General features: G+C 54.8%; 2 protein-coding genes across 2 annotated transcripts; one reads left to right on the top strand and one right to left on the bottom strand.

Moving 5' to 3' along the window:
• Window positions 1-90: 90 nt before the first annotated feature.
• On the bottom strand, window positions 91-2,580 carry ptger4b (prostaglandin E receptor 4 (subtype EP4) b). The gene is made up of 2 exons (XM_085925900.1): window positions 1,780-2,580; window positions 91-1,715 (listed from the first exon to the last, which is right to left on the bottom strand). The coding sequence occupies exons 1-2, from the start codon at window positions 2,578-2,580 to the stop codon at window positions 1,269-1,271; spliced, it is 1,248 nt and encodes a 415-aa protein (XP_085782026.1). The 3' UTR covers window positions 91-1,268.
• A 3,520-nt stretch (window positions 2,581-6,100) lies between these two features.
• On the top strand, window positions 6,101-14,558 carry map1b (microtubule-associated protein 1B). Its single transcript, XM_085925888.1, has 5 exons — window positions 6,101-6,305; window positions 7,351-7,452; window positions 8,502-8,584; window positions 8,647-8,787; window positions 8,860-14,558. Exons 1-5 carry the CDS (start codon window positions 6,101-6,103, stop codon window positions 13,786-13,788), a joined length of 5,460 nt encoding a protein of 1,819 aa, XP_085782014.1. The 3' UTR covers window positions 13,789-14,558.
• The last annotated feature ends 278 nt before the right edge of the window (window positions 14,559-14,836 follow it).

The following is a 14,836-nucleotide window of genomic DNA, read 5'->3' as shown; positions in this document are numbered from 1 at the left end:
GAATTGTGGCTGCGTCTACGCTGCAAATCTTCATCTTTAGGAAGTCAAAATACAGGCGGGGAAAAGATGTTTTCCAACTTTATTGTTGCTACCATTTTGTACATGGACGGGAGTTTTCCCGCGCTTTCTTTCAAAGGTTCAAGTGAGCAACATCGGCAGCGGCGCCGATGCCCCGAAAGCTGCCCCAAGGGGGCCTCCAAATCTCTGCACCTTCTCACGGAGAAGACCATCGCGTGCATGTTGCCGTACGCAAAATGCATTAGCTTCTGGCAACGTTCACATTTGACTAGCTTACGGGTCACGTAGCACGTGGCTAACGCTCTCGGAAAAAGAACTTTTGGGAAATGGGATGGCAGAATATTTCTGTCGAGCGAAATCCCTGCTTGATGGCAGATTTTTACATTTTGTTTCCATGTCTTTATTTTTCACAGCACTCGAGCGAGTCCGAATGTAGCGTTGCGTGACTTCCGTGTAGCGCCACCTTGCGCCACAAGACGGGAGCGCTGAGCGCTACTTGAGGTGATGCAGTGGGGTTAGCAAAGAGAAGGTGAGACCAACCTCTAGTAAGACTCACCGAGTCATGTGGCTATGCTAATTTTTGCCACTTGCTATTATGTTAGCATTTTAAGCTGGCAGACTTTTGTTGGGACAAAATGATGAGTATTGTGTTGACTATTTGCTGTTCGATGTCTGATTGTGGTTTTTTTTCTAGAGGCGGCTGAGCGTGACAAACAGCTCGAAGCGAGCACGCTTTGCCTCTCGATGCGAGCGCGCCAAAACAGCCGCTTCGTTGGTGTCAAGCGAAGGTAGGCTTTGTTTTTGATGACAAAATGAATATTAGGCAGTACAAACCTGAAAGATTTGCATGCGAAATGGGCACTCTCAGAAATATTTGGAATTGCCGTAGATGCCACATGATGGTAACTAAGCACCACTTTTGTCCAAATGAAGCTCCTCAACGTAATTCCTTGGCACTAAAAGGCCACAAGATGGCGACAAGTCATGAAGAACAGGTCCCCCCAAAAATCCGCTCGGTGCTTGACCCAGTGCGTTTTGGTTAAATGCGTGATATATTTTTTTCTCTTTTGGTTTTTCGATACGGCGGACTTTCTCCTAGTGCGGATGCGTCCTGAACCCCGCAATAAATGGGGCTTCGCTGTAAGTCCAGTCCAGGCGATAAATCACAACTGGGCACAAAGCTTCATTCAGGCGCGGCCCAAAAAATAAAGTTCGGCTCCGGCCGACGAGATGAAGTGAAAACTCTTTGCTCAGAGAATTCTCTCCTGGACGTTTGCCGTCCCGTCCGGCTTGGGCCTCGGGCTCGGTGGCTGGCGTCCGCCCCCGGGCGCCCCCTCCCGAAAGGAGCCCGACCCGCCCTCGCCCGGCCACAAGAAGGTCTGCGAGGTGCACGCCGTCTCCGGGCACCCTCGCGACACCAGCGACGGCGAGTCCCGCGACATCACGGACGAGGAGGACAGGCGGACGCCGGCGCAGCGGAACTGTCCGCCGCCCCCTCGCCGTCCCCGCCCCATCCTGCAGAAGAGACATTTGATCTTCTCCATGAGCGTGAGGACCACCGTCTTCCGCAGCAGGATGTAGACCCACGGGTCTAGGATGGGGTTGACGGAGGCCATGCGGATGGCCAGCAGGTCTTTGTTGAGCCCCGTCCACTCTTCCTTCTGCTTGCTGTGCAGCTGGTTGACAAAGATCCTCAGCTGGAGAGAGACAATGTTAGAAGAAGAGGGCGTCCCTAATGAAGCGTCCGCCGAGGCAACTCACCAACAAGGGGATGGAGCAGACGAGCACCACGACCGAGGTGGCGATGAGCAGGATGACCATCTGGATCTCGGCCCCGGCCAGCCGGCCCAGGCTCCTGCGGCGGGCGGCCTGCTGGCGGGCCGCCCGGGGTCGCCCGGCCCCCAGCGACGTGCGGCGGACGAAACGGCGGTGCATGAGGATGAGCGCGCCGCACACCATGACGTTGCACGCCACCGTGGCCAGCACCACGGCGGCGTTGACGCCGGCGTAGGCCAGGTTGAAGGCGGCCACCGAGGTGCGGTTGGCGCCGCCGTGCCAGTCGATGAAGCACCAGCTGCCGGGCCGCTGCAGCTTGACCTCCCCCAAGCCCATGCTGGGCAGCGCGCACAGGCCGGCGTTGCTGACGTAGATGGCCAGCAGCGCCAGCGCCGCCAGCCGCTGGTTGACGTAACGGTTGTAGAAGTAGGCGTGGTTGATGGCCAGGTAGCGCTCCACCGACATGGCGCACAGGATGCACAGCTGCGCCAGGAAGAAGAAGAGCAGGACGAAGCCCGAGTACTGGCAGAGCGGGCGGGCGCCGGGCCAGCCGCCGCGCACGTAGGTGGCGATGGTGACGGGGCTGGCCAGCAGCGTGCCCAGCAGGTCGGTGACGGCCAGCCCGCACACCAGCGTGTAGAAGGTGGACTCCTTTTGCTCCTTGCGCGAGATGCGCAGCACCACGATGGCCGTCACGTTGCCCACCACCCCGAAGATGAACATGATGACCGGGATGGTGGGCGGCTGGAAGGTCCCGGGCGGCGCATGGGCGCTGCTGCCGTTCATCTTCCCCACCCCCCCCTCAAGCTTGCTCAGAAGGAAAAATTCACATCCCAGCGCGGAAAAGTTTGTGGTGTCGGCCGTCCCGTGCCGTCGTGCCTGCCGCGCCGCGCTGCCGCCGTGTGTGAGCTCCGCTCAGGCGTTTCTGACGGCAAGTGAGTGCAGGGGAGGTTGTTCCCACTCAGCTCCTCCTCCTGCTCCTCCTAGAATGAAGCAACAGCTCACTATGCCTTGGGGGTTGCACTTTCTACTTCACTTCTGCTTTTTTTTTTGTGTGCGCAAAAAAAAAGAAAAGAAAACGTCCGCATGTGCGATGCAAGTGGCCGTTTTTGGAAAGGGGCATAAAACTCTGAGATGTCACCATTTCTTTCAGGCGTCATTTCTTGAGCTTCTTTTTGTGAGTCTGCGCACAAATGTCATGTTCACAAGTCCAAGTGGCTTCAGGCTTGGATTTTCAAAACATTTTGGAAGCTCTTTGTTTGAACCCTTGGAATTGCAGCCCCAAGATGAGCCATCTGAAACAAAATGGCCGACCACATTTTCTGTCATTGCGGCTGACCTCGACGTACTTAGGACGTGAGGATCAACAAGTTGGAATTTGCTGGCAGCAGACCTGAATGCCTGAAAGCGGGTCACAAACAGGCGCTGCCCCGGGGACTCGTCGGCCCCAATATTTGAGGTTAGTTTTATCTCCCGCTGACGTAGATCGGCAAGAAGTTGGCAGTGCGCGAGCGGGATCAACGGACCCGGCCTGGGAACGTCCCCGTTCTCCACTTGCACTCGGCAAAACCGGGTCATGTGACCGAAGGACCTCTCCGGGGAGCCGATCAAAACAGCCCGCTTGAAATTTACGGCCTCCCCGAGCGCACTTGCACCTCTGATGCTTGAGAAAGTTGATGGTTTGGATACACGTGCCCCCCCCACTCTGACAAGTCTCAATGCGTCGTCGCCGCTTGCCAAGTTGAGCGAGATTCCAAAGAAAAAACAAACAAACAAGATGGCCGCCGCATTTCCAGCTCATGGCTTCCCATGTTGTCGGCGAGGGAACGAGCCCTGCCCTGCCCTGCCCTGCCCTGGCCCGGGGGAGTCAGGTTCCTCCCCCGGCCACGGGTCGAAGGTGCAAGTCGGAGGAAGACGCCAATAAACGTTTGTCATGTTTATGACTAAAGCGGAAACGCCAATGAGCGCTTTCCGCGCAGGGATGTTGAGTCGTCGTGCTCATTTGAAGATTGGCCTTTTCATTTGGATGACCCTTCCGCGTTTTCCCATGTCAAAAAAAAAGATGTTTGACTTTGTGGCTGCACACCTTCAAATCTGCACACGCTCAATTTGGCTCATTCATCAGACTTGATTTTTTTTTCAGCATTTAACCAAGTTATGGAAAAAGCACACTTGATTTTTTTTCAGGGTGCGCATCAGACTTGATTTATATATTTTTTTACTGAGTTGTTATGGAAAAAGCAGACTTTATATTTTTTTCAGGGTGCACATCAGACTTGATATTTATTTCAGGGTGCACATCAGACTTGATATTTATTTTTTACTGAGTTGTTATGGAAAAAGCAGACTTGATTTTTTTTTTTTTTAACCGAGTTATGTAAAAAGGCCAGCAAGCACGGCGCCCTAGTGGTTGCAACCGAGACGTCCCGGGCTTGTGTTTCGAATGAAAAGTGGGCCGTTGGGATTGTGGAGCGAATTGCACATTTTAGCGTAAGCTTTAGAGGAACATGTCCTGACACCTGCAAAGTATTTCCCCTTGGGGAGCGCAAACAGCAGTGTGACGACGTTGTGTGTGTGTGCCCGTGCGCGAGGGAGGGTTATTTTTCTATATAAAGATTATGAGACATGCCAAAAGTTTGGAATGCGCACGGACGGAGCAAACATGCCTGTTCGTCTCTGACTGCATGCTGGCTGATCCTGCGTTGACACTAAAGCATCTTTTTTGTGTAAACTCTCAACAGGGGTGTGTAGACTTTTCCACTGCAGAAGCAATACAATTGAATCTTGGATTGGATTCCAGCGACATAATCGCTTGAATTGGGTTGCCGCTCGCTGGCTGGCTCGGGGCGCTTTCTTTTCATCCACCAAATCATAGCCTGTCCTCACCTGAACATGAAAGCCGGCCGGGCCTCGCTTGTTGATTGGCGGTTTTTCATTTTTTTGGGGAATCTCAGCGTTCTTGACGTGTGAAAAAAAATCACCCCCCAAAAATTGTCTTGGCTCAAATTTGCTCTTTATTGCTTGTACATGTTGATTGAGGAAAATATTTCACACTTTAGCTCAATCTGAAATTTGGCACCAATGGGAAAAAAGGCTTTGTGAGCTCATCATCATCATGGTCATATTGTTGAACTCTGCGCGGTGGATCCGAGATAAGCGCGTTCCCAGGAAAAAGGGGCAACGTTTTGGAGAGCTATTCCACCGGGGGCGGAATATTTGCGGCTCGGTGCGATAACGCAGCTCAGCCTGATATTTTTATTTTGGGATTCTCCTGTGTTCTTTTTTTGGGCTCTCAATGAAGACAAAGTGAGCAATCAAGTCCCACCCACGCACATGATGGGAAGGACAATTTCAAGTGGCTCACAGGAACTTTCCCAAAGTCGCCACTTTATCTTCACGATGCTCTTTGTGACCCAAACGGGACAGTGGCAGGAAAAGGTGGACCAAAAAAAAATCCATTCAAAACAAGCGTTGTCAAGAAAGGCTGTAGCCAATTATCGCCGCTAGGTGGTGCTGTCGGCATCGTAATCAACATGATGCCCTTTTATTGAGGCAAAGTTTTCCGATAAATGCGAGCAGTATTGTTGAGTTATGAAAGAAATTCTTTCAGTCTGGCATTGGAAAGTCTATTGATCCAGATGATGACTATGCAGTACACGTGACCTGATGATCAGCATATTTCTATTTTTGTCTGTTGGAAAAGCGTTTTTTGATGTTGGCTGGCTGTCAAGCTAGTTTCTCATCCACTGGCGTCGCTCCTCTTTTCTTCCTTTCGGTCTGATTTCCTATTGATCGCTTGCTCTTTTATCGTTTGCTTTCAAGCTCCGTGCCTGCCTGCCTGCCTTTTGATTTTGCTTTGGAAAGGGAAATTCCTTTTTCCCAAATGTTTGTGTGATTGGCGGTTGGTTTCGAAGGATCCGACCCCACCCCTATCCCCGCAATTTACCCAGCCAATCTTAATGGACTTATTTCGTCCATTTTTCAAGTGAACTCTTTGTCATAGGAGGGGCGAGGTGGGAAAACTGTGGGGCACCTCCATCATCGTTTAAGTGAGACGTACACGGAATTGTCATCCTCCTCATCATCCCGGCTTCTTCCGGGAGGGTGCGTTTGATTCGTTGCCCGTGACATCAGCTGTGCGGTGAGTGTGCAGAAAAAAAAAAAAAGGGGGTGGGGGGGGGGCTTGCAGGCAGCCGGAGCCACTCCTTGTCCCCACTCGTGCGCCGACCGACCGCAGCACAAGCAGCATCCGAGAAGGAGCGAAAAGAAGAAGAAGAAGTTAGAAGAGGAGGGAGCGACCGCCAGGATGTCCGTCCTGGTGCAGCAGAGCGTTCATGCGCTGCCCGAAGCGATGCCGACGGCGGAGCCGATGACGGCACCCGGCTCGGCCGCTGCGGTGGCCGCCATTCCCGCGCGACACTTTGTCGACTCTAAATTCTACCTACTGGTGGTCCTTGGTGAGATGGGCGCGGAGGAGAACCTCAAGTGCGCCGTGGCCGACATCGAGAAGGGTAAGCCGGCGAGCAACAGGGCCGGCCTGGGTGGGTAGGGAAGGCGCGGCGGGGTGCGGCGGGGTCTTGGTGACGCACCCGCACTTGCCGCTCACGTTTGACATTTTTATTTCCATTCTATGTATATTGTTTGCGGCGCCGATGGAAGCCCTATCCCGTGGGAGCATGATGCTCCCATCCCTGCATCCAGCTCTCTCATCCCACACCGGCCGGTGGGCGTGGCCCGGGCCGCACTGCGGTCCCTACGGAAACTCGCGAGGGCCAATCGAGCCATTCGCTTTTTCTTGTTGCTTCCAAAGGTGGAATATTAGCTACAGTAGCGATTCGAATTTAAAAAGAAAGAACAATCAATGTCGGGACAGACGGAAAATGATGAGCATAAAAAATATGGCCCAAAAGTAATTGGGCAGTGGCACTTGAGTTTTTCCATCCTCCACCTCCTCTTCATCACATTAGAGCGTCGACCCTGGAGGAGGGTGGGGTTCATTGGGTTCTTGCTGTCCTTTAGTCAAGTGAATATTGAGAGCAAGTCTCAAATTGGGCCTGAAAGCATAGTTGAATTTTCATATACAATTTGCATCATTTACAAAAAAAAAAAGAAAGAAACCTATTTTTGTCACCTAATGATTGCGACTTCTTTCAAATAAAAAGCACTGTGCAAAATAATTTCTTTGTGATTAAAACTGAGATCACATTGAGCGAACCAATGAGGAGGCGGGGTTGTCCAAATACATTTGGGCCTGGATATGAATGACTGTGCCAATTTATCTGATTCCCCCTGAGTCATTTTCCCCCTTACGTGCACTTGTGGCTTATGGATCGGACACAGGCGTCAAAGCACATGTTGTGCCCCACCCTTTGTTTTGAGAAGAAGCGCTTTCATTGTGCTGATCCAGCCGTGACTCAGCTCCGTTCTAATGTGATCCACTCAAACGCTGCTTCTGGTCACATTCAACAGATTCAAAACAACTGAAAAATGATTTTCTTTGTTAAAAAAAAAACAAAGTTCAATGCTTCTATGTGTTTATCTCCTTTTTCTTTTCAGGCATCCGCTCGTGGGACGCCAATCTGATAGATTGCAACCTGGACCAGGAACTCAAGCTTTTCGTATCCCGACACTCGGCGCGTTTCTCCGCCGATGTCAAAGGTGAAACGTGCATTTCCTTCAGATGATTTGATAGGATTGCATCGTTTCCCGCGGCACAAAGCGTCTCTCGGGTGTCTTGGGCGCGGCGGCCTTTATTCAGCTGAGCGCAAGACAAATTGGGCCTGCAATTATTGAGCGCCCGGCGCTATTTGAGGAACGGCGGCGGATCGCATGGCACAAATGAAAGTGGAGACCCTGCGGCAGCACATCAATATCTTTTTCAGGCGGGGGGTGGGGGGGGGGCTTTCTTTGTGTCATCTCTGCCAAGGTGAAGGCAACAATGGAACGGCTCCAAGATGCCATTTAGCAATCACTTGAGAGCAGAGCGGGACAAGTTAGGATAAGATGAGCAAGTGAAGCCCCGCCCCCTTGAGAAAGCAGTGAGTTGACGTTTTTTAAGTATACGACATTTTCCGGCTCTTTGACATCCACACTGCGCATTAGCAATAGTGGAACACAAACGGTGGCGCAACACACGCGGCCGGCCGCTTAGAAAAGATGGCCGACGCTAAATTGGGTCAGCGGACGCCATCTCCTGCATCGGCGACTCTCCTTCTTGTTTTTTCCTCTCCTTTATTTGTTTTTGCTTCTTCATTGTATGGCCGGGCTTCCCTTTGGTTTGGCAGCGTGCCGTTTTATCCTCATTACATAATCTGTTTTAGGTTTATTTGTTCATTTTATCAAAGGGGGGGGGGGGCGGGGGAGTTCATCCCTGCAGTTGTTCCACTGATCTATTTTTGGTCCGGTGCCTTCCGCATTGATTTCTTCCCGTGTGCTTGATTGTGTGACAGTCTGCCTCCAGCAGGAGGGGGGGGGGGGTAGTTGGAGGTCGAGTTTTGCCGGCTAATTGCTGGCAGGGGTCACGCCCTCTCCGACGCGCCGATCTCGATGCCCGATTGGCAGCCGGAGGCCGACGCCCACTCCCAGGAGGTGAAGGGAGAGGAAATGAAGTGCGAGGACGCTGTCGCTTTAAGGAGCGAGCTCCTCGTGCGCTCGCTCGCTCGGGTGTGTCGGGCCGGCACAAAAGATGAGGAATTGTTTTTTCTCAGGTCAGAGAATCCTTCACCATAAAAGCAACGTGCTGGAGACGGTGGTGCTCATCAACCCCGCCGACGACACCGTCAGCACCGAGGTAAAGCCCAGCCACGCGGTGGACGGCGAGCGAGCCGTCCCACTTCCAACTTTTCTTTTCAGGTCCGATTGATGATCTCCGACTCGGCCAGACACAAGCTTCTGGTCCTGTCGGGCCAGTGCACGGAAAGTACCGGCGAGCTCCTACTTCAGTCCGGGTCGTTTTCCTTCTCCAAGTTCATCGACATCTTCACCGACCAGGAGGCACGTCGGGCCTTTTCTTCCTCGTGCGCGTTTGAATCCCGCAGCCAAATAACTCGTTTTTGTTTTCTTCAGATCGGCGAACTGCTGAGCACCGTCCACCCGGAGAACAAAGCCCACCTGACGCTGTCCTGCCCCGATCAAGGCGAGTGGAAAAACTCCCAGCTGGACAAGCACAACCTGCAAGACTTCATCAACATGAAGCTGAACTCGCCGCTCATCCTCCCCGAAATGGAGGGCCTCTCCGAGTTCACCGAGTACCTGTCCGAGTCGGTGGAGATCCTCAGCCCTTTTGAGCTTCTGGAGCCGCCGGCCTCGGGCGGCTTCCTCAAGCTCTCCAAGCCCTGTTGCTACATCTTCCCCGCCGGTCGCGGCGACTCGGCCCTCTTCGCCGTCAACGGCTTCAACATGCTGGTCAACGGCGGCTCCGACAGGAAGTCGTGCTTCTGGAAGCTGGTCAGGCACCTGGACCGCGTGGACTCCATCCTGCTGACCCACGTCGGCGACGACAACCTGCCGGGCGTCAACAGCATGCTGAGGAGGAAAATGGCCGAGCTGGAGGAGGAGCGCTCGCGGGACTCCGCCCCCGACGGCGACTGGTCGAAGAACATGATCTCGCCCGACATCGGAGTCGTCTTCGTCAACTTCCCGGAGAATTTGGACGTCCCCGAGCCCGATCGCAGAGTACGCAAGAACCTGGAGGAGGCGGCGGCCGCTCGGCAGCTCCTGGCCAAGTTGAATCTCAGAACCGAGCCGCTGCAACGACCCGTCGGGAACACCGTCGAACCCACCGTGCTCTTTCAGAAGATGGGCGTGGGAAAGCTGGAGATGTACGTCCTCAATCCGGCAAAGAACAGCAAGGAGATGCAGCATTTTCTCAAGCAGTGGACCGGGAGCCCCGAGGACACGGCGTCCATCTCGCTGCCCGACGGGAAGGAGTCCCAGTTCCCCGTGTCTCACTTGACGTCCATCGCCTCGCTCATCGTGTGGCACCCCGCCAACCCCTCGGAGAAAATCGTGCGCGTCCTCTTTCCGGGAAACGCCACCCAGCGGCACATCTTTGAAGGTTTGGAAAAACTCAAGCACCTGGACTTCCTGAGGCAGGCGGTGGTCACGCAAAAGGCGCCGCCCGCCCAAGCGCCGGCCACGCCCAAGGCGGCCAAGATGAAGGCCAGGACCGACAGCAAAGAGAGCCTCAAGTCCATCAAGTCCACGCCCAAGCCGTCGCCCGCCAAAGACGGCAGGAAAGAATTCAAGGAGGAGACGGCCAAGGCAGATGCCGACCATCTGACTCACGAAAAGCAAAAGAGAGAAAAAAACCCGCCCAAGAAGGAACGAGCAAAGGCGCCGCCGGAGAAGGTCAAAACGGAAACGCCGGAAAAAAAGCCCGCTCTGATCAAAACCAAAGTCGAGAAGGAGCGCCTCGCCAAGAAAGACGTGAAGATGACTCCCGAGAAGAAAAAAGAGGTTAGAAAGGAAGGAGCCAAGAAAGAGGACACGCTCAAGAAAGAGGAACGAGTGAAGAAAGAGGACGCCAAGAAGAGGGACCTGAAGAAGGACGTCAGGAGAGATTCTCCCATCAAGGAGAAAAAGGAGGACAAGAGGGAGCTGAAGAAAGAGAGCAAAAGGCTGACCCCCAAAAAAGTCGAGGACAAAGTCCTGTCCCCCAAACCAAAGACCCTGAAAAAAGATGCGGCCACGCCCTCCAAACTCAAAGCCAAAGGAAGTCCCAAAGTACCAAAGACGGCCACCGCCGTCACGCCGCGCCCCGACGACGAAAGGGCGACCGTGTCCTCGCCGGAAGACCTCACCAAGGACTTTGAGGAGCTCCGAGAGGAAGATCCGCCGGAGGAGGCCGTGGCTGCGCGAGAAGAGGAGCCCGCCGTGGTCACGCAGAGCCAAGAGTCCCCCGAAGCGCCCGAGTCCGTCGACGAGGGCATCGCCGCCACCGAGGCCGAAGGGGAAAACGCCGCCACTCCGGACGAGCCGCCGGCCGCGCTCAAGCCTCAACTGGACAAGTTTGAAGACGAGGGCGCCGCCATGGAGGAAGCGTCCGATTACGAAGAGAAAGCGGAAACCGAGGAGCTGGACGAACCGCGCAAAGCGCCGTCCCTCGGAACTCTTGAAGAAGAGAAGAAGGAAGAGCTTGCGTCAGCTCCACCAAAAGAGTCTTCGCCCGTTTCCCCCGCCGCTTACTTCCACGACGACAACTTCCCGGCCGGCGTCGAGACCTCCACCGCCTCGGACGAAGCGCCCGAGGAGTTCACCGTCACCTCCGACCTCCCGCGCTCCACCGTGGAGCTCTCCGGCGTGCCCGCCCCGTTGGACGAGACGTCGATGATGTCACAACCCGGAGAGTACGATAAGAGCAGACTCGCTTTACGTTCGGGCGACTCCAAGAGCGAAGCCACGCAGGGCCTAGACTACAACCACAGCGCCTCCACCATATCGCCGCCCTCGTTATTGGAAGAGGACAAGTTGATTTGGCACGCTGGAGGAGACTTTGGAAAGCAGGACACGGCACCTCTGGTGCATTCCCCCCCGAGCGAGCAGAACTTTGAGTCCCCGTCCACGTTGGCCGCCGCCCCCATCGAGCTGTCCACGACCCTGGCGGGGTGCGGCCGGGCGGATCCCGCCCTCAGCCCGGACGACAAGACGTTGGAAGGGGCGGGCTCACCGCAGTCCTCGGGTCACACGCCTTACTACCAGTCCCCGGTGGAGGAGAAAGCCGGAACTCTGCCGCCCGTGTCAGACCACCAGGAGCAAGGTCCCGTCATCGTGGAGGTCATGAGTGACAAAGAGGAGGATGACAAAGAGGAGGACCACAAAGAGGAGGACCACAAAGAGGAGGACAACAAAGAGGAGGACAAGCTGGCGTGCTCTTCCAGAAGCCCAAAGGACGACGTCAACAGAGGCGTCTTTTTCCGGCAAGAATCGGAAGCGCCCTCCACGGCCGCTTTTAAAGACGAGAGCAAAATGTCCATTTCGGAAGGCAGCAGCAGCGCTTCGGAAAAGTCCAGCACACCGCTGGAAGAAGCGGCGGCCGAGGACGTCTTTTCGCACTTGGCCTCGGCGTCCACCGCCTCGCTGGCCACCAGTTCCCTGCCCGAGCCCACCACCGACTCGCCGTCCCTTCACGCCGAGGTGGGCTCCCCTCACTCCACCGAAGTAGACGACTCCTTATCCGTTTCGGTGGGTCAGACCCCGACCACCTTCCACGAGGCGGCGTCTCCGTCCAAGGAAGACTGCCCTCGGCCCATGTCCATCTCCCCGGACGTCTCGCCAAAGACCAAAGTCAACGCGCAGATGCACGACGCAAAGTCACCGGAACATTCCACCATGTCGCTGGAGTCTCCCGACCACTCGTTGGCCCTGGACTTCAGCAAGCAGTCTCCGGAGCACCCGTCGGCGGGAAGTAACTCGCGCGCCACCGAGAACGGCCCCACCGAGATCGACGAGGCTCCTTGGGACGTGGCGGAGAAGCCTCTGCTCTTCCAAGACTGTGATTCGGCCCGAGCCGCTTCCGTGACACCGTCGGACGGATCGCAGTCCACTCCGTCCGTCACCACCCCGTGCCAGATGACTGAGATGCCCCTCGTGGTTGAGCCATCCGCCGAGTCCGCCGGACACGAGGAACTCGACAAAGGCGTCCCAGTGACAAAGGCGGCCTCTCTCTCGCCGAGCCATTCGTCCCATTCCAGTGAGTCTTCCCCGGTTTCGGGAGGTCCCGTGGAACGAGCGTCTGCGGGTGGCGCCCTGCACGAACCCAGCTCCCTCTCTGCCTTCTGGTTTTCCGACCAAGGGAAACCTTTACCGGTCAAGGAGACCAACCCGTTTCTCAGTGACCATTCACCGCTTGACGTCAAATCTCCCGTCAGCCCCAAAGTGTCTTCCCCGCCGCCGCCGCCGCCGCCGCCCTCCTCACACGCGGCCTGCAGCTTCAGGGAGCCCGCCGACTCCTCGGAGATCAGTCCGACGGGCTTCTCCAAGACACAAGTGGACCTCTGTTTGGTCACGTCGTGCGAATACCGTCATCCCAAGACGGAACTGTCGCCGTCTTTCATCAACCCCAACCCTGTGGAATATTTCCTCAACGAAGCGGAAGAGAAGGTTCTGGAGACGGCGGGGGGCGGGCCTCCTCCTCCAGGGGGCAAGCTTCCCGCAAAGGAATGCGAAGAGACTCCGCCCACATCCATCAGCGAATCCGCACCCTCCCAGACCGATTCGGACGTTCCGCCGGGGACGGAGGAGTGCCCGTCCATCACGGCCGACGCCAACATCGACTCGGAGGACGACTCGGAGACTCTTCCCACCGATCGGACGCTCACCTACAAGCACGCCGACCCTCCCCCTGCGCCCGTCAGGGACTCGGCTCCGTCCGCCGGTCCCCGTGACGTCTGCATGGTGGATCCGGAAGCCCTCAAGGCCCGGGAAAATCGCCACAACGGCAACACGGAAGCGGGCGAAAAGCCCAAGAAGAAAAAGCTCACCAAGAAGGCGTCGTCGCCGGCTCGCAAAAGCGCTCTGTCAAAAGTCAAGGACTCCAAGATGGGCTCTCCCAAGAAGAATCTGGGCGAGGGCAAAGACGCCAAAAACGCAACCAATACGTCGGCGTCCCGAGGTGCCGGCGGAAAGGTGTCCGCTCTGGCCAACTGTCCTCCCATGTACATGGATTTGGTCTACATCCCCAACCACTGCAACGCCAACAACGTGGACGCAGAATTTTTCCAGCGGGTGCGCTCGTCCTACTACGTGGTCAGCGGCAACGAGCAGACCTGGCAGGAGCCCAGTCGGGCCGTGCTGGAAGCTCTGCTGGAAGGGAAATCCCGTTGGGAGAACAACACGCAGGTGACGCTGATACCCACCCACGACACCGACGTGATGAGGGAGTGGTACCAGGAGAGCCACGACAGGCAGCAGGAGCTGAACGTCATGGTCCTGGCCAGCAGCAGCACGGTGGTCATGCAGGACGAGTCCTTCCCGGCCTGTAAGATCGAAATGTAGGACCAAAACGGAAGAATGCACATAGTTGAGCCAAGGCCGAGTCATTTGCATAGCCACGCCTACAAAAGGCAGACCGGCCAATCACATCGTGCTCAAAATCACTTTTGTTTGCACCCAGCTAATAATGCACTATTTGGGGAAAGAATTGTTAGCTGGTCAGCCAAAATGCTAACTAACGTGCAGCTCGGTTACCACGCACGGCACGAGCGAACTAAGCGCCGACGAGTTTAGCGACTTTGCTCGTTTACCCGGCTAATATGAATTAGCATAGATGTTAGCGTAATAGCGATGTAACCCTTCAAAACTACTTTAACATATACGGAGCAACAACAAACACAAAGTTTATTACTGGAGCGTCGTTGGAGACCTTCTCTGCTTCTCTGTCTTCTTCTTCCAGTAGTGCTGCTTGGCGGACTTGCCCGTTAGAAAACAAAGCACGAGTTGTTGGGAATTCACCATCGTCACCACTTTTGTCTTACACACATGTCAGTGCAACAAAAGACCAATTTTGAAAGACAATACAGACAACTTTCTCTTCTCCTCCTTCTTCTTCTTCTTCTTCTAGTCAGTCTAATAATCTGCCTTTTTCTTCCTGTCGACCATGTTAACCTGCAGCGGCCACGTGGTGTATCCTGTACGTGTCGGTCTCCAAACTCATATTGTACGTGCGCTCTCGCCATTTGTGAAAGTTTCCTTGCGCGCTTTCTGACTGTTTGTGTGCAATGTGTAACACTACCACTGCTGAATGACTCCAAATGCAAAACACAAGAATAAAAAGGACATTGACCTTCCCTTTTGTCTTCTCAATCTACTTTTATGGCCATTATTTCACTTTAGCGAATATGAAAATAACCCTACGGTCGTCCCTTACAATCAATCATCTTTGCAACAACTAGGATGGTTTCACTCATCTTTCCAGTGTACAGTGTCAAACACATCGGCGTGGCGCCATCTCGTGGCCAACAGTGGAAATACCCAGAATAACCAGGAGGGAGGGGAATTTTCGATTTGGAACATTGGATTATAAATTTTAAAATTGCATTTTTAT

The sequence above is a fragment of the Syngnathus leptorhynchus genome, chromosome 12 (genome assembly GCF_054491065.1).
Source record: "Syngnathus leptorhynchus isolate UIUO chromosome 12, UIUO_Slep, whole genome shotgun sequence".
In the NCBI taxonomy this organism is placed as follows: Eukaryota; Metazoa; Chordata; class Actinopteri; order Syngnathiformes; family Syngnathidae; genus Syngnathus; species Syngnathus leptorhynchus.
This window is presented reverse-complemented; position numbering and strand designations above follow the sequence as displayed.